Genomic DNA, 21,684 nt, shown 5'->3' on the forward strand with positions numbered 1-21,684 from the left:
CTCTTAAAACTCAACAAAAAAAGACAAATAATTGGCTGGGCGCGGTGGCTCACGCCTGTAATCCCAGCACTTTGGGAGGCCGAGGCGGGTGGATCATGAGGTCAACAGATCTAGACCATCTTGGTCAACATGGTGAAACCCGGTCTCTACTAAAATTACAAAAAATTAGCTGGGCACGGTGGTGCGTGCCTGTAATCCCAGCTACTCGGGAGGCTGAGGCAGGAGAATTGCCTGAACCCAGGAGGCGGAGATTGCGGTGAGCCGAGATCGCGCCATTGCACTCCAGCCTGGGTAACAAGAGCAAAACTCCGTCTCAAAAAAAAAAAAAAAGACAAATAATTAAAAACTGGACAGAGGGACTCAAGTAGATGTTTTCTCTATGAAGTACAAATGTCCACTAAGTACATGAAAAGATGCCTCACATCATTAGTCATTAGGGAACTGCATATCAAAACCATAGTGAGATAGCATTTCATACACATTAGGATGGCTAAAATCCACAAGGGAAAATAGTAAGTGTTGACAAAGATGTGGATAAGTTGGAATACTTTTGCTTTGCTTGGTAGGAATGTAAAATGGTGTAGTGGCTGTAGAAAACAGTTGGTGATTCTTCAAAAAGTTAAACAGAATTAGCATATAACCCAGCAATTCTACTCCTAGAATTCTACCCAAAAGAACTGAAAGCAGGTATTCAAACAAATACTTGTACATGAATATTTGTGTCAACATTATTCAAATAACCAAAAAATGGAAACAGCCCAAATTCATTTGTCAATTAACAAATGAATGGATAAATAAAATATGGCATTCCATTTTATGTGAATTCCACCTCAATTCAAAAATTTAAAATGAATAACAGGATTATATAGGTTTAAAATTAAGGAAAACTTCTAAACAGCTTGTTGATTACAGAGTCAATTTTGTTGGAAATAGAGAACTGAAAATATGCATGAAAATTGGTATGTGGCTGAAGTGGTATTTAGAAGGCTTTACATGCCATATCAGAAGAGAAGAAAGTGCAGCCAGGCACTGTGGCACGTACCTGTGGTACCTGCTACGTGGGAGGCTAAGGCAGGAGGATTGCTTAAACCCAGGAGTTTGAGTTTGAGACCAGTCTGGGCAGCATAGGGAGACTCCATCTCTTAAAAAATTTTTAAAAATCAACCAGGCATGATGACGCACACCTGTAGTCGCAGCTACTCAGATGGCTGAGGTAGGAGGACCACTTGAGCTTGGAAGGTTGCGGCTGCAATGAGCTATGATGGTACCACTGCATTGTAGCCTGGGCAGCAGAGCAAGACCATGTCTTAAAAAAAGAAAAATCTGTAAGACCCATGGAGAAAATTATATTGTGTTAAATATACAATATTCATGAGTTAGAAGATGCCTAATACTACAAAATGGTTAGATCTCCTCAAATTGATCTATAGAGTCAATGCAATTCGAGTCAGAATTCCAACTTGTTTTTTTAACACAACACACTGACTTTAATAAAATTCGTGTTGAAAAGATACTGCTGAAGAAAAAATGTGGCTGGGTGTGGTGAATTGTTTGAGCTTGAGTTGAGTCCGGGGAGGGGTGGGGAGAGAGGGAGGGAGCGGGAGGTGGGGGGGGTGGGGAGAGAGAGAGAGAGAGAACACTGGGATGAACAGACAAATGGACTGAAGCAACAGAATAGGTAGCTTAGAAACATACCACAGTTTAAGAATATCTATCAAAATACCTATAGAGAATAAAAAGATAAGCTGCAGACTTCAAGAAGATATTTTAACTTCTTTAACTGACAAAAAGTTACTATTAAAGAATATCCGTCTATTAATGAGAAAAAGATGCTCCAGAGAAAAATGAGCAAAGAACTTTGACTTCACAGTAAATGAAACCTGAAAGCTAATAAGTATGTGAAAAGGGACGGGCACCATGGCCTGTAATCCCAGCACTTTGGGAGGACCTGGTGGGTGGATCACAAAATCAGTAGTTCAAGACCAGCTTGGCCAAGATGGTGAAACCTCATCTCTACCAAAAATACAAAAAAATTAGCAGAGCATGGTGGCAGGCACCTGTAATCCCAGCTACTCAGGAGAATAGCTTGAACCTGGGAGGCAGAGGTTGCAGTGAGTCATGGTCGTGCCACTGCACACCAGCCTAGGCGACAGAGTGAGACTTTGTCTCAAAAAAAAAAAGTATGAGGCTGGGTGCAGTGGCTCATACCTGCAATCCCAGCAATTTGGGAGGCCAAGGCAGGTGGATTACTTGAACCCAGGAGTTTGAGACCAGCCTGGGCAACATGGGGAAACTCTGTCTCTACAAAAAATACAGAAATTAGGGGGATGGTGGCATGTGCCTGTGGTCCCAGCTATTTGGGAGGCTGAGGTAGGAGGATTGCTTGAGACTGGGAGGTCAAAGCTGCAGTGAGCCATGATGGTGCTACTGCACTCCAGCCTTGGTGAGAGAGTGAGACCCTGCCTCAAAAAATAAAATAATGGCCAGGTGTCGTGGCTCACGCCTGTAATCCCAGCACTTTGGGAGGCCAGAGGGGGCAAATCACCCGAGGTCAGGAGTTCAAGACCAGCCAGGCCAACATGGCGAAACCCTGTCTCTACCAAAAAAAACAAAAATTAGCTGGGTGTGGTGGCAGACACCTGTAATCCCAGCTACTGGGAGGCTGAGACAGGAGAGTTGCTTAAACCCAGGAGGCAGAGGTTGCAGTGAGCAGAGATCGTGCCATTGTACTCCAGCCTGGGTGACAGAGTGAGACTCTATCTCCAAACAAAATAAATAAATGAAATAAATAAAAAGATAGTGTGTGTTATATAGAAATCATATATTTTTTTTAATTGGTTGTAAATGTTAGAAGGAAAACTGTAGACAAATTAAGAGTTTAACTAAACAAAGGGCAATTCACAAATTGGGTAGCCTCCCGAGTCAGAGTAGGTTTAGAGAGACTGCAGTAAAACCGCATGTTGGAAGAAGATGGAAGAAAAGGGAAAGTGCTTTTCTGAACGGAAAGCAGAAGTGAGGTGCAGAAACAGCCAGAGTGGTTCGTTATTACAGCTCAGCATTTACCTTATTTGAACATGATATCAAGCTGGCCCCCTTTGGCCAAAACTTGGTGAATGTACAGACTGTTTACACCTCCATTTTTAGGCTATAGTTCACTATATAGCGAGAAACCTTAAAATATGTAAGGAGGCAGCTTTAGGCTAAACTTAACACGTAAAGGAAATGGGAATGGCAAGCAAAGGGGAATGGATCCCAAAAATTCAGACTCAAGGAAAAAAGAAAAAGAAAATTCTTAAAATATGAGTCGGGAAAGGGTTGATGACATAAATGTCCTGTATTTCTGTTTTAAGAGACAGGGTCTCACTGTCACTTAGGCTATAGTGGCAAGAGAATAGCTCAATGCAGCCTCAAACTCTTGGGCTCAAGTGATCCTCCCACCTCAGCCTCCAGATTAGCTGGGACTATAGGCACACACCATTATGTCCAGCTGATTGTTTTTTCTAATTTTTTATAGAGATGGGTCTTGCTTTGTTGTCCAGGTCTCAAACTCCTGGCCTCAAATCATCCCCCCACCTCAGCCTCCCAAAATGTTAGAATTACAGGCATGAACCACCACGGCCAGTTCTGCTTATTTTTTAGAAAGAGCATGTATTCATACCTTACTTGGTTATTATAAATGAGGGCTATCCAAGAGAGTTAATGAATCTTGACTGATTCTGTTGGATAAGTCATAACATTTTGTTCTCTGCTTATGAACTTAAAAACAATTGTAGCAATAATACTTTGGTACTGATGTACTTTGTAACTAGTGGGCCAGCATCGGCATTGGCAGAAGGAATTCTTCAGCCTTGAGAAACTACATGAGACAGCTTCTTTTCAACTGAAAATTTGGTTCTTGTTCTTCAAAGTTTACAGAGTAAACATATTGATTGGTATAACTAAATATCTTTAGATACTCTTGTTGCCCGTAAGGAATATTCATTAGTTCTTTATATGAGATCTCTGTCTAGGTTTTATTGTTCCATATGCTACTTGTTGGTGCTTTTGACACAGTGTAACGTATGAATTTGTGTATTATTTATAGTCACTTTTTTTTCTTTTTCTTCCTCCTTTAATTCTAAATGTAATAATAGCTTGCTGCTCTTTGAAAATCACCCAAATTTACCACCATTTGGAGACAGCCAACATTTTGGGAGATTTCTGCCACTTTTAAACATAGTAATTTAAACAAATTTGTACGTTTGGATATTTTGTGATTTTTATTTATTTTTATATTTTTCAAATCTCAGTGTATAAAAAGCAAAGCAATACAATTTTTAAACTATACCTACCATCTTGCACCCTGCCTTTTTTATTCCCCCCTTTTTTAATAATATTTTCCATTATATTAAAAACTTCATGTTTTCAATGGCAAACAGCCTATTAAAGATTCTTAGAAATGAAAAGATATGTATATTTCTAGGAAGAGAGTTGAGGGCCAGGCACAGTGGCTCATGCCTGTAATCCCAGCACTTCGGGAGGCTGAAGCAGGCAGATGACCTGAGGTCAGTAGTTCGAGACCAGCCTGGCCAACATGGTGAAACCCCATCTCTACTAAAAATAGAGAAATTACCTGGGCATGAGGCAGAGTCTCACACTGTTGCCCAGGCTGGTGTGTAGTGGCGTGATCTTGGATCACTGCAGCCTCTGCCTCCCAGGTTCAAGACATTTTCCTGCCTCAGCCTCCCAAGTAGCTGGGATTACAGGCACCCACCACCACACCCGACTAATTTTTTGTATTTTTAGTAGAGATGGGGTTTCACTATTTGGCCAGCTGGTCTCGAGCTCCTGACCTTGTTGATCCACCCACCTTGGCCTCCCAAAGTGCTGGGATTTCAGGCTTAAGCCACTGTGCCCTGCCCCTGCTATCTGCTTTTTTAAGCTTTTTTCAAGAATTAAGAAATATTTAGGCCAGGCACGATGGCTCATGCCTGTAATCCCAGCACTTTGGGAGGCCAAGTCAGGTGGATCACGAGGTCAGGAGTTTGAGACTAGTCTGACCAATATGATGAAAATCCATTTCTACTAAAAACACAAAAATTAGCTGGGCCTGGTGGTACACACCTGTAATCCCAGCTACTTGGGAGGCTGAGGCAGGAGAATCGTTTGAACCCAGGAGGTGGAGGTTGCAATGAGCCAAGATCATGCCACTGCACTTCAGCCTGGATAACAGAGTGAGACCCCATCTCAAAAAAAAAAAGAAGAAATATTTAGATTTGACTTTTACTTCCTCTTCTGTTTTTCACTGAAACATCAATACTCAACCATTCAAGTTTTGTCCTGGAATTAGACCAAAATACCTGAAGCACCAAAATGAAATAAACTCTGATAAATCAGTCAAGCAGTAAACCAGACAACCTTCGGTATAAATCATTAATTTGGTTTTATTATGTTGGTACATACTGTCTGTCTTTCAAAGCATTCAAACTTTGGTAAACTCTTTTTTAAGGTATTTGACACCTAAATCTCAGTTTGGGTCAGCCTCACACTCTGAAGTTGCACAAGAAGTCAGAGAAAACTCCATATCTAAGGTATGTTGATACTGAAGATGTTCTGAGTTTTGCTGGTTTATTAATGCTATAGATTACCAATACTCGTAGTGTTCTAACTTTAAAAAAAGGCCACTGTTGTTGGTTGGGCACATTGGCTCATGCCTGTAATCCCAACACTTTCAGAGGCTAAGGCGGGTGGATCGCAAGATCAAGAGATTGAGACCATTTTGGCCAACATGGTGAAACCCCGTCTCTACTAAAAATACAAAAATTAGCTGGGTGTGGTGGTGTGTGCCTGTAGTCCCAGCTACTCGGAGGCTGAGGCAGTGGGATCACTTGAACCCAGGAGGCAGAGGTTGCAGTGAGCCAAGATTACACACTGCACTCCAGTCTAGCCTGGCGACAAAGTGAGACTCCATCTCCAAAAAAAAACCCACTGTTGTTAATCAAAACACTCTTAGTCATCTTAGGCTCACCTAGAGAAAAAGCACTTTTTCTTTTTCTCTGAAGGAAACTTTACAATTTTTAAAATACACTTAATACAGAAAGCAAATCTACCTTAGAAAGCAAAGCTTTTCTCTAATGGGCTAGAGAGTAAATATTTTAGCCTTTGTGGTTAGTATGGTCTATGTCCCGATGTCTTATACTGTGAAAGCATCTATAGATAATATGTACACAAATTAGCTTGTATGTATTCCAATAAAACTTCGTATACAAAAACAGGTGGAGGCTGGATTTGGTCCATGAACCATAGATTACTGATCCTTGACCTATGTATGTAATCCAAACTGACAAAACTGAATAGGTTATACCTGGCACCAGCTTTACTTGGAGTATTATAAGTTGGGAAGCTGGGCACAGTGGCTAATGCCCATAATCCTAGCACTTTGGGAGGCCGAGGTGGGTGGATCATCTGAAATCAGGAGTTTGAGATGACCCTGGCCAACTTGGTGAAAACCACATCTCTACTAAAAATACAAAAAAAAATTAGCTATGTGTGGCACATACCTGTAGTCCTAGCTACTCAGGAGGCTGAGGCAGAAGAATCACTTGAACCTGAGAGGCAGAGGTTGCAGTGAGCTAAGATCATGCCACTGCGCTCCAGCCTGAGCGACAGAATGAGACTGCCTCAAAAAAAAAAAAAAAAAAAAGAATATTACAGGATGAGGGGAAAAGTGTGCTAGTAAGGCAGCATCAGGCATGTGTGTTCAGTGGGAGTCCTCAACAGCAGAGCTCCAAAGTGATACCCTGGAAATAAGACCACACAAGTGAGTGTATTAACTACTTTGAAATTGCATACCCTGTAAGTGTTAGTTATTTCTTTTAACAAACAATGGGTATAGCTTCCAGGGGTTTTGGTAAGAAACACACCCAGCTAACAGTTATAAGTTACTTAAGTCCCAAGCTTTGTCTTCCAAACACTAGGTGGTTTTTTTGTTTTGATTTGTCTGTTTTTTGAGAGAGAATCTGTGTTGCCCAGGCTGGAGTGCCGTGGATCCTCAGCTTCCCTGGTAGTTGGGACTACAGGCTTACACCCCAATGCCCGGCTAATTTTTGTTCTTTTAGTAGAGATGGAGTTTCACCATGTTGGCCAGGCTGGTCTCAAACTCCTGACCTCAGGTGATCCGCCCACCTCGGCCTCCCAAAGTGCTGGAATTACAGGCATGAGCCACCATGCCCAGTCATGTTACAGATATCCTTAAATATCATTCATACTTATCTCTGCTTTGATATTAGACCGCAGTTATACCTTGTGGCAAAACAGAGTGGGTGCAGTACATCAGGGATGACACAGACAATTCTATGTTACAAGTTATTAGACTGGCTAGTAGATCTTATTTAGTGGGTTAATAGATGCACATTATTATATCACATTTTAAAAATCTTTTAATAATTGCGTTACAATATTGTTCCTTTTGTAAAGCCACTGTATATCTAAATTTTTTATTTAAAAACTTTATTCTCAAAAGTTGTCTGTAAACTTCACCTAAATACCAAAAGGAAGGTCCACAGCACAGAAAAGGGTTAAAAACCACTGTGCTGGCGAAACTTTGTAAGGTGAAGAGGTCAGGTCCTGATACCAGCTATTGGCCATATTTGGAATATACTCAGTGGGTTTTAATCTGTAGGTTTTCATAGGAGTGAAAATGAAGTAATACATTACTTAATCTAAATTGGCCCATGAAATAAAAATACTATTAAGAATAAATACGGCCGGGTGTGGCGGCTCACGCCTGTAATCCCAGCACTTTGGGTGGCCAAGGTGGGCAGATACCTGAGGTTAGGAGTTTGAGGCCAGCCTGGCCAACATGGTGAAACTCCTTCTTTACTAAAAATAAATTAGCCGGGTATGGTGGCACACACCTGTAGTCTCCGCCACCCGGGTTCAAGCAATTCTGAGGCAGGAGAACCACTTGAACCCGGGTAGTGGAGGTTATAGTGAGCCAAGATCACATCACTGTACTCTAGCCGGGGTGACAGAGTGAGACTCCGTCTCAAAAAACTAAACAAACAAACAAACAAACAAACACCTACTTGGGAGGCTGCGGTGGGAGAATCACTTAATCCTGGGAGGTGAAGATGGCAGTGAGCTGAGATCGTGCCACTGCACTCCAGCCTGGGTGAGAGAGCAAGACTGTCTCTAAATAAATAAACAAACCTTATTAGTAATACTGAATAATGTATACTAACAGGTCAGCAGTAGTATCAGTGTAATTAGACTTGCATCTTACGATTCGATATTTCCCCCTAGTTCATTCAGTCTTTTTCTGTTTTCTACAGGACATCGACAGTAGTGATATCAAAAGCTCAACATGGCAAGACACAGAAATAGAAGATATGCCAACACTTTCTCCACAGATATGCCTTGGAATTGGAGAAAAAGGTGCAGATTCTTCAGTGGAGTCCCCCATGCCATGGTTATGTGCCTGTGGTGCTGAATTGTACCACGAAAGAAAAGTCAAAGCAGGACCAAACAATCATGATACAACGTGTGTCTTAACTCCCGAAGGACCTGAAACCAGAGATTGTGACTCTAAAGAAACTGCAGTTGTGCCTATTGGCAGAACAGAGAGTGGGTGCACCACATCAGGGATTACACAGGCAAACAGAAACAACACAGGTGAGACAGAAAATGAGGAGTCTTGCCTACTGATCAGTAAGGATATTTCCAAAAGAAAAAACCAAGAATCTTCCTTTGAAGCAGTCAAGGATGCATGCTTTTCTGCAAAAAGAAGGAAGATGTTCCCCAGCTCTTCCTCAGATCAAGAGGAAACAGAAACAAACTTTACCCAAAAACTGATAGATTTGGAGCATCTACTGTTAGAGAGACATAAACAAGAAGAACAGGACAGGTTATTGGCATTACAACTTCAGAAGGAAGTGGACAAAGAACAAACGAAGCCAAACCGGCAAAAAGGATCCCCAGATGAGTATCACTTACGTGCTACATCCTTACCTCCAGACAAAGTGCGAAATGGACAGAGGAAGAATTCCAAAGATAGGAACTTCAAAAGGCAAACTGATACAGAACACCCAAAACCTGAGAGAGGCTCAAGGGATGAAAATAGGCAGCTGTCTGTTAGGATGCAGCTGAGGCATTCAGTTAATGGAAGAAAGACGCCAAATTCTACTAGAGATCCTTGTAATGTATCCAGAAGTGCTCATTCCCTGCAGCCAAACATTTCACAGAAAAGCATTTATCAGATGTTTCACAGATGTACAAAGTAATGCATGCCTTTAAAGGGAGTGCTTTGTAATCTAGTAAAGCTGGATTGTGAAGCTCTTTTCTATTGTAGAATCTTTATACATGTGTCATTCATGCTGCTCTCTAGGCACACTCATTGTCCTTAATGAAAGGTCTGTGTGGTTGTAAGGACAATACCTTATGCCTTGGCCAACTCGAAGAAGTCTTCAAGTGCCATTCTTTTTCCAAAAAAATGCATGTTTTTTGGTCTTTGCTCACCTTTTTGTCATGACTGGTAATCAAATCACGATTATACTATTCTAAGTAATTAAGGAACCCATGCAGGGTTTAAAACCCACATTTTCTTGGCTATTGTCCCATGTTTACAGAATACTCAAATGTATTTTCCTGAAGTAATCTGATTTCCATCTCCAATTTAATTAAATTTTCAGCATTGTAGTGATTCCTTTGGTGATTTTTTGTTTTTAAACCAAGTTTTGCTCTGTTGTCCAGGCTGCAGTGCAGTGGTGAAATCTCAGCTCACTGCAACCTCCGCCTCCCAGGTTCAAGCGATTCTCCTGCCTCAGCCTCCCGAGTAGCTGGGATCACAGGTGTGCGCCACCAGCTAAAATTTTTTGGTATTTCTAGTAGAGATGGGATTCTCTTGCACTCCTGACCTGGGGGGATCCACCTGCTTTGGCCTCCAAATGCTGGGATTACAGGCATGAGCCACCATGCCTGGCCACTTTCCTTTCGTTTAAAATGGATTCGAATCAGTGTTAAATCAGAAAATCAGGGTTTTCTTTTTTTTTGAGATGGAGTTTCGCTCTTGTAACCCAGGCTGGAGTGCAATGGCGCCATCTCGGCTCACCGCAACCTCCGCCTCCTGGGTTCAGGCAATTCTCCTGCCTCAACCTCCTGAGTAGCTGGGATTATAGGCACGCGCCACCATGCCCAGCTAATTTTTTGTGTTTTTAGTCGAGACGGGGTTTCACCATGTTGACCAGGATGGTCCCGATCTGTTGACCTTGTGATCCACCCGCCTCGACCTCCCAAAGTGCTGGGATTACAGGCTTGAGCCATGAAAATCGGGGTTTTCTAGGAAATTGAGAATTTGTTGCCAGAAAGGAAACTAGACTATGCAAAAGGAGTTAAGAGCTGGGATGAAGCTGGTTGGGGTGACTGACGGTTTGGGATCATTGCAACTGAAAGGGTGGTTAGAAACTGGTCCTGGGCGAAGCAGCAGGTGCAGTTTGGCAGTTTGCTCCCTTGTCCTTCCTTTGTGAAATGACACAGGAGACATTTGGGTTTTGTAGCTTTTCACACTATACTATCAGGTGTCAAAATAAAAATTAGTTACTAAATTGTGTGAATTTTTGGAAACCTGTATTTCTGTTCATCTGCTATTGGAGAAAAAAATGAGAATATAGGAGAGTTATATCACAGTATCTTATGTTATGGAACCTGAAACATTATCATGTATTTTCTTATATTATTTTTTTGTTTTGATGCTGCTCTTATTTGAGTTTATGAACAGAGATAGAAAATAGGATGCTTGGGGTTTGCCCTTTCTTACTCCTGAAAGTTAAATCAGAAGACACTGATTTCATTTTGTGAAATTTAGCTCAGAGACGGTTGATCTTTTGGTTTCATTAATTAGTAACGAACAGGTAGCTTTAACAGCGTTTCTACTGATACCTAGTCACCTATTCTTTTAGTGGGAAAATAGAATAAAACGTCTAGAGCTAATTTAGCTTAAATTTGCCAGTATTTTTGTATGTCATTAAGACTTTTTCCTCCAAGTTTTGTAATAGAAATTTTGTTAATCTTTGCATACTTGATGGCATCTATGTCAATTTTGATTGGTTAATTATAAATTCTGTGCTCATTTAAAACTTAATTTGCCTCTTAAGGTGATTGCTCTCTGAGTAATGATTGTAGGCAAATGAAGTATAGTTTGCAACTGTACTGTCACGTTGGTAAGTAAAAATAAACTAACCAAATGTGTCTAAAACAGACCAAGATCAGTTTTCTCACCAAATCAGTATTTCTCTAAGAGCAGTTTCACTTCATGTTTTATAGTGGACATTCTTGGAACTCCTCAAATTAAAACTTATTTAATCTGTCTGGAATAGTCTGTGACCAAAAAAGAATGGAAAAACAATGGCCTCTGGTGTGGTATATTTAGGATTTATATATTCAGCTACTTGTCTGTGAAGAAGTCTTCCTGACTAAAATTGGTTTCAAGATAAACTGATTTCTTTATTAGTATTTCTGCTCTTCTTATCATGTATCCTCTTTTTGTTAGAAACTAATAAATGTATTAGTCATTGGAATGTACTGCTCCTTTTTCCTCTCGTTTTTGTGGAAGGGATGTGAAAATGTTTAATTTCTCAGGGAGTACTAAGGCTGTGCAGAGGCTGGACTCTGAAAAATAAAATATTAAAAATAAAAATAGACGCTTATGTGTATTTCACCACAACTTAAAAGTATGTAAAAATCGGCTACATAAAAAAGTTCTGCATAACCAAAACAACAAGGGAAATTGGAAGCTGTGGCACACTAGTGGGGAAATAGTTGCAACTCATCACAAAGAGCTAATTCCTTTAAGTAAAGTATCTTCCAGTTCATTAAGAAAAAGACCAATAACTCAGCTGGGCATGGTGGCTGACGCCTGTAATCCCAGCACTCTGGGAGGCCAAGGCGGGTGGATCACCTGAGGTCAGGAGTTTGAAACCAGCCTGGCCAACATGCTGAAACCCCGTCTCTACCAAAAATATAAAAATTAGCCAGATGCGGTGGCGTGGTGTACCTGTAATACCAGCTACTCGGGAGGCTGAGGCAACAAGAATCGCTTGAACCCGGGAGGCTGAGGTTGCAGTACGCCGAGATTGCGCCACTGCACTCCAGCCTTGGCAGCAGTGAGACTCGATCTCAAAAAAAAAAAAAAAAAAAAAGTAAAAGAGTCTAGGTGTGGTACTTATACCTGTGGTGTTTAATCCCAGGACTTTGAGAGACTGAGGTGGGCAAATTGCTAGAGCTTAGGAGTTTGAGACCAGCCTGGGCAACACGGTGAAACCCCTTCTCTACAAAAAAAAAAAAAACCACAAAAATTAACCAAGTGTGGTGGTGCACACCTGTTCCAGCTACTTGGGAGGCTGAAGTGGGAGGATCGCTTGAGCCTGGGAGGTGGAGGTTGCAGTGAGCTGAGATTCTAAGATTGTATCACTGCACTCCAGCCTGCGTAACAGTGAGACCGTGTCTCAAAAAAGGAAGGGAGGGAGAGAGGGAAAGAGGGAAAAAAAGGAAAGAGGGAGGGAGGGAAAGAAGAAAGGAAAAGAAAGAAAATAGCATTGTGAGGAATTTTTTACTTAGCTTTATTGAACCATTTATAAGTTATTTAAAAAGCAAAACAGACTTTTTAGATTGGATTGCCGCACACTTCCAATTCTGTGAACAATGGAGAAGCCAGATAAAATACGAGATTGTCTACTTTAAAACATTAGTGAGCTACTGAAACAATGAGGTACAAGGGGCTAAGATTCTGGGGAGGGGAAGCTTAAGAGGCAAACTGATGTTTGCAATCACTTTTTCCCCTGCTAGTATGAGCTACTTTGTAAGATAAGGCTGGGTGAGGTGGCTCATGCCTTTAATACCAGCACTTTGGAAGGCTGAAGCAGGAGAATCACTTGAGCACAGGAGTTAAAAACCAACCTGGGCAACACAATGAGAATCCATCTCGACAAAAAATTTAAATATTAGCCAGGTGTGTTACACACCTGTAGTTCCAGCTACTTGGATTGGAAGCCTGAGGTGGGAGGATCGCTTGAACCTGGGGTTTGAAACCAGCTTGGGCAACATAGTGAGATCTTGTCTCTACAGAAAAAACAATTGTAATATAGGATCAGTAACTTTTTTATTTTTATTTTTATTTTTTGAGAGAGAGACAGTTTTACTCTCTTCCCCAGGCTGGAGTGCAGTGGCACAATCATAGCTCACTGCAACCTCCATCTCCTGGACTGTAACAATCCTGCCTCAGCCTCCCAAGTAGAAGGATCTCTGGGACTACAGGAACATTCCACAACACCCTGCTAATTAAACAAAAAATTGTTTTAGTAGAGATGGGGATCTCACTGTTGCCCAGGCTGGTCTTGAATTCCTGGCTGTAAGCAATCCTCCTACCTTGTTCTCTTAAAGCATTGGGATTATAGGTGTGAGTCACAATGCCTGGCAGGACCAGTAACTTTTACCTGAGTTTGAGAATCAAAACAGTCATGTCATGTAGGAGGGAAAAAAGAAAATAACTTTCTTTTTAACTTGATCTCTGCTTGTGTGACCTTGCGGGAGTTAGCTTTCATTACCTCACTTTTAAATTTGTAATGAGGCTGGGCGTGGTGGCTCACACCTGTAATCCCAGAACACTTTGGGAGGCAAAGGTGGGCAGATCACCTGAGGTCAAGAGTTAGAGACCAGCCTGACCAACATGGTGAAACCCCATCTGTACTAAGAATACAATATTACCTGGGTGTGGTGGTGCACATCTGTAATCCCAGCTACTTCGCTTGAATCTGAGAGGCAGAAGTTGCAGCGAGTAGAGATGGCACCACTGCACTCCAGCCTGGGTGACAGAGTGAGACTCTGTCTTAAAAAAAAAAAAAAAGTTGTAAAGGAGATCGTGTCCACCAGCGTGGCTGTGAAGAGTTGAGGGATCTGTGTAGCGCACCTGGCACAGGCCCTGAGAAAAGTGATCCTTAACAAGGGACAGCTCCTTTCTGCTGGCTCTCCACCCACACTGTTCTCCAGTCCCGCTTTTTTCTTGGAACAGTCTCACTTCTTGGAGTCATCCAGTGACTTTGTGCTGCTTTAAGTCCCCAGATACAGCATCCAGTACATTGCAGTGATCTTCTGTCTTCTGATGAAGCCTCCACTTACCTCTTCCCTGCCAGATGTATCTTGGGTCACAAGAAACTTTGGCTCCAGAAGAAACTGATTCTCAGAAATACCTTGTAACTTACTCAAGTTCTCATACTAGCTCTGCATATGTGGTGTGGATGAAGGTTTGAAAAACAAACATTAAAACCTTTGCGCTATTAAAAAGGCAGGATCATGCAGGTGGGGTGGCTTGCACCTGTAATCCCAACACTTTGGGAGGCTGAGGTGGGAGGATTGCCTGAGCCCATGAGTTAGAGACCAGCTTGGGCAACATGGCGAAACCACATCTCTATTATATTTGAAATGTTTATTTATTTTTTTAAAGACAGGATCCAGTTGGAAGGACAAACAAGAAAAAAAAGCTGGAGTGTGGAGCCTGTATTGTATTTTTACCCATTTCTTCTTCCTGTGTAAAGATCATAATAAACAATCATAACTTAAATGTATAGTCTGATTTTTTTTCTAGAATATTTTGCCTGGATTTGGCAAGATTTGTAACATGGACGCTGAGTTCACGTGAGTTGGGGCAATGTCCAGTCCTTACCTTGCGGTTGTCTGCTTGGCTTTGCGGTGTCAGGCTGCATCCCTAAAGCTTCAGTTCACAAGTCTGTCTCTCAGGTGGGGATTATAAATTGAGTCTGCCTGTCCATACTGTCTTCTTCCTTTTTTCTTTTTCTTTTCTTTCTTTTTTGATACTGAGTCTGGCTTTGTCGCCCAGGCTGCAATGCAGTGGCACAATCTTGGCTCACTGCAATCTCCGCCTCCTGGGTTCAAGTGATTGTCCTGCCTCAGCCTCCCCAGTAGCTGGGACTACAGGTGTGCACCACCACGCTTGGTTAATTTTTTGTATTTTTAGTTGAGATGGGGTTTCACTGTGTTAGCTGGGATGGTCTCGATCTCCTGACCTCGTGATCCTCCCACCTCGGCCTCCCACCTCGGCTGGGATTACAGGTGTGAGCCACTGTACCTGGCCACCTGGCTAGTTTTTAAATATATATATTTTTAGAGATGGGGTCTCACTGTGTTGCCCAGGTGGTCTCAAACTCCTGGGTTTAAGAGGTCCTCCTTCCTCAGCCTCCAAAGTGTTGGGGTCACAGGCATGAGCCACCGCATCCAGCTGGGAGCCTGGAGTTCTGATGGGAGAGGAAGAGTGTATTCCAGCTCCAGCAGACAGACAGATGCAGATTGCCTTTTCTCTGTTTTTGTTCTCTCCAGGTCCCTGGCAGATCGGAAGGTGCCTGCCCACATGGAAAGTGGGTCTTCCCCACCTAGTCCACTTAGATTCTCATGCTGATTGCCTCTGGAAACACCTCCACAAACACACCCCAAACTAATGCTTCCTGAAGTTTCTAGGTATTCCTTAACTCAGTCAAGTTGACGCCTAAATTAATCATCACACTATTAAATATACACTGTAGTCAATACATCTAGAAAAGGGAGGACACAAAGGAAATAAGACCCCATGCCCGGGAACTCCATGCCATTAACTCTGAATTGGCAAAAGTCCTTAACGTTTGACTTTACGTACAGAAATATGACCTTCTTTATACATCTTCAGTGTTTACAGGACACTGAAGATATATAAATTTATATTATCAGAAGCCCCTTTCAAATATCCTTCCAAACTTTACTAATACAGACTCATCAATCATGGGCCTAAATGTAAAACCTAAAGTTACAAAATGTCTAGGAGAAAAAAACTATATGACATTAGGGTAAACAGAGATTTCTTAGTTAAGACACCAAAAGCATAATCCATAAAAGAAAAAATCAATTACTTGGACTCCACCAAAATTAAGAAGGTGTGCACTTCAAAAGACACTAAGAGAATAAAACAGAAATCACAGACTAGGAGAAAACATTTGCAAATCACGTATCTGATAAAGGACTTTTTATCAAGGATATGGAAGTAATCCTCTGAACTCAATAGTAAGAAAATACACAGCCCAGTTTGTAAAAAATTGACAAAATATGTGAGAAAACACTTCATTGAAGAAGGCATATGGATGGCAAGAATATGAAAATACGTTCATTGTCATTAGTTCACAAGGAAATGCAAACTGAAATTACGATGAGATATCACCTCACGTTCATTAGAATGACCACCTCGCGTTCATTAGAATGGCCACCTCACGTTCGTTAGAATGACCACCTCGCGTTCATTAGAATGATTACCTCGCGTTCATTAGAATGACCACCTCGCGTTCGTTAGAATGGCCACCTCGCGTTCGTTAGAGTGGCCACCTCGCGTTCGTTAGAGTGGCCACCTCGCGTTCGTTAGAATGACCACCTCGCGTTCATTAGAGTGGCCACCTCGCGTTCATTAGAGTGGCCACCTCGCGTTCATTAGAATGACCACCTCACGTTCATTAGAATGGCTAAAAGTAAAGAAGTTAGCCGGGGCTAGCTGCAAACGCCTGCAATCCCGACTGCTGGGGAGGCTGAGGCAGGAGAATCACTTGAACCCAGGAAGCGGAGGTTACAGTGAGCCAAGACTATGCCATGGCACTCCAGCCAACTCCAGCCTGAGCAAGGCTCGCACCAGAACTGACCATACTGAGAACTTAGGTGAATGTGAAACAATTGTAACTCTCATATTTTGCTGGTAGAAATGCAAAATGGTATAGCCACTTTTGGAAAAAGACAGTTTGGTTTCTTACACAGTTAGATATACACTTACCATGCAACATAGCGACTGTATTCCGAAGTATTTGCCTGTGAATGTTCACGCGAAGATCTGCACACGAATGTTACGGCACGTTTATTTGTAATCAAAAAACTGGAAAGAAACCAAATGTCCGTCAACTACAGAATGGACTAAACTGTGGTACATCTGTAAATGCTGCTAGAGAGAATGCAATTTGGTGCGAATGCTTCGAAAAACTGTTTGGCAGTACTTTTCAAAGTCAAATGTATACTCCAGCAGTGGCATTCCTCGGAGCATACCCAACAGAAAAGGCTTGAACACAAATGCTCATAGCAGCACTACTCATAATAACCCTGGAATAAAGAGTCTGACTCCATTTTTGATGTTTTGCTATGACAGCTTTCAAGCCCCATAGCTCCCTTTTCTTATTTCCCCACATCTGGAAGTGCCTACAGGAAGGCCAAGGTGCTCCCAACCTTGGCACAGGTGGGAAGTTCAAACCACACAAGCTCCAGCCTGTGGGAGAGGGACCCTTCATCCTGGACCCACCTGCCCTCTGCCCAGCCAGTATAAAAACCAGAGCCCCTTACCCCTTGTTTTGCTTGAATGTGGGCCCTGCTGTCCCCGGAAAGCCTCACTACGTGAGTGATCTTTTCAAAGCCTCCTGATGAGTGTGTGGCGTCATCAGTCTGGAGCTCCGAATCAGTCTTGGGTGGTTTGAAGGGCTGATAATTCCCATCAACAATGCAGCAACAAAGCAAACCCCAAATTGGAAACTACTCAAAAGCCAAGGCAATAGATGAGGATACAAATACATTTTTTGCATATTTTCCCAGTGGAGCCTTTGAAGCAATGAGAATGAATGAACTACAGCTGGACGTAATGTCACAAACATAATGTTAAATAAAAGAAACCAAACACAAAAGAATATATTCTTTATGACAGGTTAGCATTTTTAGAAGCTAACCTGTCATGTTATAAGTCCGGAGAGTTACTACTATTCTTAGGCGCAAAAAATAAGAACTTTTCTGTATGTCAGGCTCTATTTGAAAAGATAAAAAAACTAATTGAGATGGGAGAGGCAGGAGAGGATGATCGAATGGATGTTCCAGCTCTCTGAGTCAAGTTCTGCCCTGCTGGGCTGCGGTATTTAGAATGTGAACCAGCCCCACCCAGTGGACAAATGTAAAAGTGCATGTAAAGAAGGCTTACATGCACTTCTACATTTGTCCACTGGGTGGGGCTGGTTCACATTACTTGCATGTGATAGCAAGATGACTGGTCTCTCTTGGAAGCCTCAGATAGCGGCAGCTAATTTGGGGTGTGGGGTGCAGATTTTGGGCTCAGAAATAAAATAGAGTATGGAAGAAGAGTCTGAGGTCAGCCTTTCTGTCCTGCTACAGAGAGCTGGGTTCCGCCAGGCTGAGAGACACATGTGACTTCTCTAGTGGGAAGGATAGGAAGCAGAGAGAAAGGGGGACCCTATCCCAGCTGAGGGTCAGGCACTGTCTGCCTCACCAGGAAGTCCAGCTGAGTTAGGAAATCACTTTTACTCAGGTGCTAAATGCTAATCTCATAAGGTAGGTAGTAATCCCCATTTTTCAGGTGAGAGAAACGAGGCCCGGGCAACTTGGCTTGTAAGTGGCAAAAATAAGGTTTGAACTCCAGTCCATCTGGCTGCAAAACCCATTTCTAAATTATGATTCTCTATGGAGAGTGTCTTAACCGTTTTTGTGCCATGGCCCTCCCCCACTTCCCCAACAGTCTGGTGAAGCCCATGGAGCCCCTCTCAGAATCATCTTTTAGGCCAGGCGAGGTGGCTCACGCCTGTAATCCCAGCACAGGATTACAGGGAGGGCAAGGCAGGCGGATCACAAGGTCAGGAGATCAAGACCATCCTGGTTAACATGGTGAAACCCCATCTCTATTAAAAATACAAAAAATTCTCATGGGAAATAACATTAAATGTGTGCTTTTACTGATAATATTCCATATCTGGGACTACTCGGGAGGCTGAGGCAGGAGAATGGCTTGAATCCGGGAGGCAGAGGTTGCAGCAAGCCAAGATTTCACCACTGAATTCCAGCCTGGGTGACAGAGCGAAACTCCATCTCAGACAAAACAAAACAAAACAAAAACATGTTTTAAAATGCATAAAATAAAATACATATGATTATCAATTCTACTGAAGTTTCTAAGAATGTCAATCTTATTGAAATAGTTACCAAGTTTGTAAAAAAAAATTATAGTATAGTGGGTGCTATTTATGTGGATTATTATTAATGCCTTAAATACAAGATCTAGCAGTGGGTCTGAAAACAACCAGAATTTCCAGCAAGTAATGAGCGTAAATATTTTTAGATGTCTGTTCTGATGGCGATGTCAAATGAAACTATCAGGGATTTTACTGGTGACAAAGTCATGGGTCACATTCCGATGAAAGGAAATGCTGAATCTCCACCAGAAGTTAGTGAAAATAAGGATGTAATCTTGTTCTCATATAAGCTCAGATCTCTTGCATACCAGGTATGGGTCTTTGGGGAACCATGGACCTCAGATTAAGACTCCTTTAACCGTTGCTTCTCACTCATCTCCCTTTACCCCCAACTATTCCCAGGGCTTTGCTGGAATCCTGCCTGTGATCTGATAACTAGCAGAGTGCTGAGTGTGTGTTAAACCACAAGGCAGATCACAGTGTCCAGCAAACACAAAAGGCCACACAGATGGGCTGTTGGACCCAGAAATATACACAGGAATGAGATGCCGCTTTGCCTTCAGGAAGGATCCAGCCTAGTAGAGGCAATGTCTCCACAGGTTATGATTTACCTCCAAGTGAATCAAGCAGACAAGAAGTGAATGCTTTGGGAACATATAAAGAGTGATCCTCTGGGCCAGGTAGTCCAGGAAGGTGTCCTCTAAGGGGCGATACTAGGGTTGGGACTGGGATGGGCAGCTTCAGAAGGGGGCAGGAGCACCTAGCAGTTAGGCACACAGGCTCTGTCATCAGACAGCCTGGGTTCAAATCCTGGCTCCGTCACTTCCTAGCTGTGGGATTTTGGACAGGTCTCCCTGATCTCTCTGTGCCTCAGTTCCTCATTTGTAAAATGAAAATGACCCTAACACTTCATAGGGTTGGTGAGTTTAAGTGCTGCTGGCCACAGTGATGGGGCTGATTGTCACTGAAGAGGTGGACAGAAGTTGAGGCCTTTCTAGGCATTAGGGACAGCAGACTGGATGGTTTTCTATGAAAGGAATTGGGCAGGGAGAGCCACTGGTCTGATGAGTTAAGGTGGAATGGACAAGCATGTTTTATCTTTCGAGTTATGTTTTTATTATTTTGCCTTGGGAAATAACATTAAATATGTGCTTTTACTGATAATATTCCATAAAACAGGGCTAGGGTAAGTATTTAAGTTTTAAAGAGCAGTGAGTTGGTTTAGAGAAGATATTCATACACTCATACATAGTGTAGGTGGTAGACAGACGTGGCAGAAAATGTGAAGGGGCAGCAATGCCTTATTTGAATCACTGGATTAGGAGATCAGAACTCTCTTCACCTCATGGTATTTTAGAAGTTTCTCTGGCTGAGCCCAGCAATTCCTGAACCCCTGAATGGGACAGAGGCTGATAGCAAATACACAGTGTTTGAGAAAAGCCCAGAAATTCTGTCCACTCCCTTTCATTTCTGAATATATCAAAATCAATATTTGGAATCGCAGGTCACCACCCAGGAGCAGGTTATGAAATCAATTAATTACACGGTGGCTCACACCTGTAATCCCAGTACTTTGGGAGGCCAAGGTGGGGGCATCATTTGAGATCAGGAGTTCAAGGCCACCTTTTGGTAAAGACCCCATCTCTACCAAAAATTAGCCAGGTGTGGTGGTAGCATGCCTGTAATCCAAGCTATTTGGGAGGCTGAGGCATAAGAATTGCTCAAACCTGGGAGATGAAGGTTGCAGTGAGCTGAGATCCCTACTACTCGAGAAGCTGAGGCAGGAGAATCACTTGAGCCCGGGAGGTGAAGGTTGCAGTGAGCTGTGATTGTGCCACTGCACTCCAGCCTGGGTGACAGAGTGAGACTCTGTCTCAAAAAGAAAAAAAAAAATCAGTTAATGAGCCATGTCCAGCTTTTACTTATTTTTTTATTATTTTTATTTTTTGAGATGGAGTCTTTCTCTGTCACCCAGGCTGGAGTGCAGTGGCGCAATCACAGCTCACTGCAACCTTCGCCTCCTGGGCTCAAGTGATTCTCCTGCCTCAGCTTCCCGAGTAGCAGGGATTACAGGTGCCTGTGACTGTGCTTGGCTAATTTTTTAGTAGAGATGGGGTTTCACCATGTTGGCCAGGCTGGTCTCGAACTCCTGACCTCAAGTGATCCCCCCACTTCAGCCTCCCAAAGTGCTGGGATTACAGGCATGAGTCACCATGCTTGGCTCATGTTCGGCTTTTAAAAACTATGAAACAGAAAGAAAATATCCAAGTACATTGGTAGTAGTTAGGGTAATATTTTGTTTAACCTATTTTTTCAGGTGTATGTATGTGTGTGTATGGGTACAATAGACTGCCAAGTAAAACGCATTTCTTATTGTGGAATACAGGCAAAAAAATCTGCTTAGATGGTAACGGGACTGGATTCTCATCCAAATTCTCCCCCTCCCCTGCTGTCTAGAAGGATGGTCTCCATATTCTGTGAGCCACAGAAACAGAATAATTTTTGTTGGGCGCCTGAGATGGTAAAGTGCTGTGTTTATGCCTGAGACGCTGATTTAGCCAAAGTGTTCCTAAACCTGTTTATATGCCCAGAACTCTCCGTTTACAGGGAATTGCATTCTTTAGGAGGGGGACTAGGATCAGGCCTCTGGGCTTTTTCTTAGCCACCCCCGTTC

At 42.5% G+C, this 21,684-nt stretch overlaps 1 protein-coding gene across 1 annotated transcript in view; it reads left to right on the plus strand.

The window, feature by feature from the left end:
• The window catches only part of RNF168 (ring finger protein 168), a 38,182-nt gene extending 26,626 nt beyond the window's left edge, over nt 1-11,556 (plus strand). The window contains exons 5-6 of the mRNA XM_002758250.6: nt 5,489-5,570; nt 8,313-11,556. Of these exons, the coding sequence (XP_002758296.3) occupies nt 5,489-5,570; nt 8,313-9,260 (1,030 nt within the window). The 3' untranslated portion in view covers nt 9,261-11,556. The remainder of the gene's footprint in view (nt 1-5,488; nt 5,571-8,312) is intronic.
• Nucleotides 11,557-21,684: the final 10,128 nt, after the last annotated feature.

This window comes from Callithrix jacchus, chromosome 15 (genome assembly GCF_049354715.1).
Source record: "Callithrix jacchus isolate 240 chromosome 15, calJac240_pri, whole genome shotgun sequence".
In the NCBI taxonomy this organism is placed as follows: domain Eukaryota; kingdom Metazoa; phylum Chordata; class Mammalia; order Primates; family Cebidae; genus Callithrix; species Callithrix jacchus.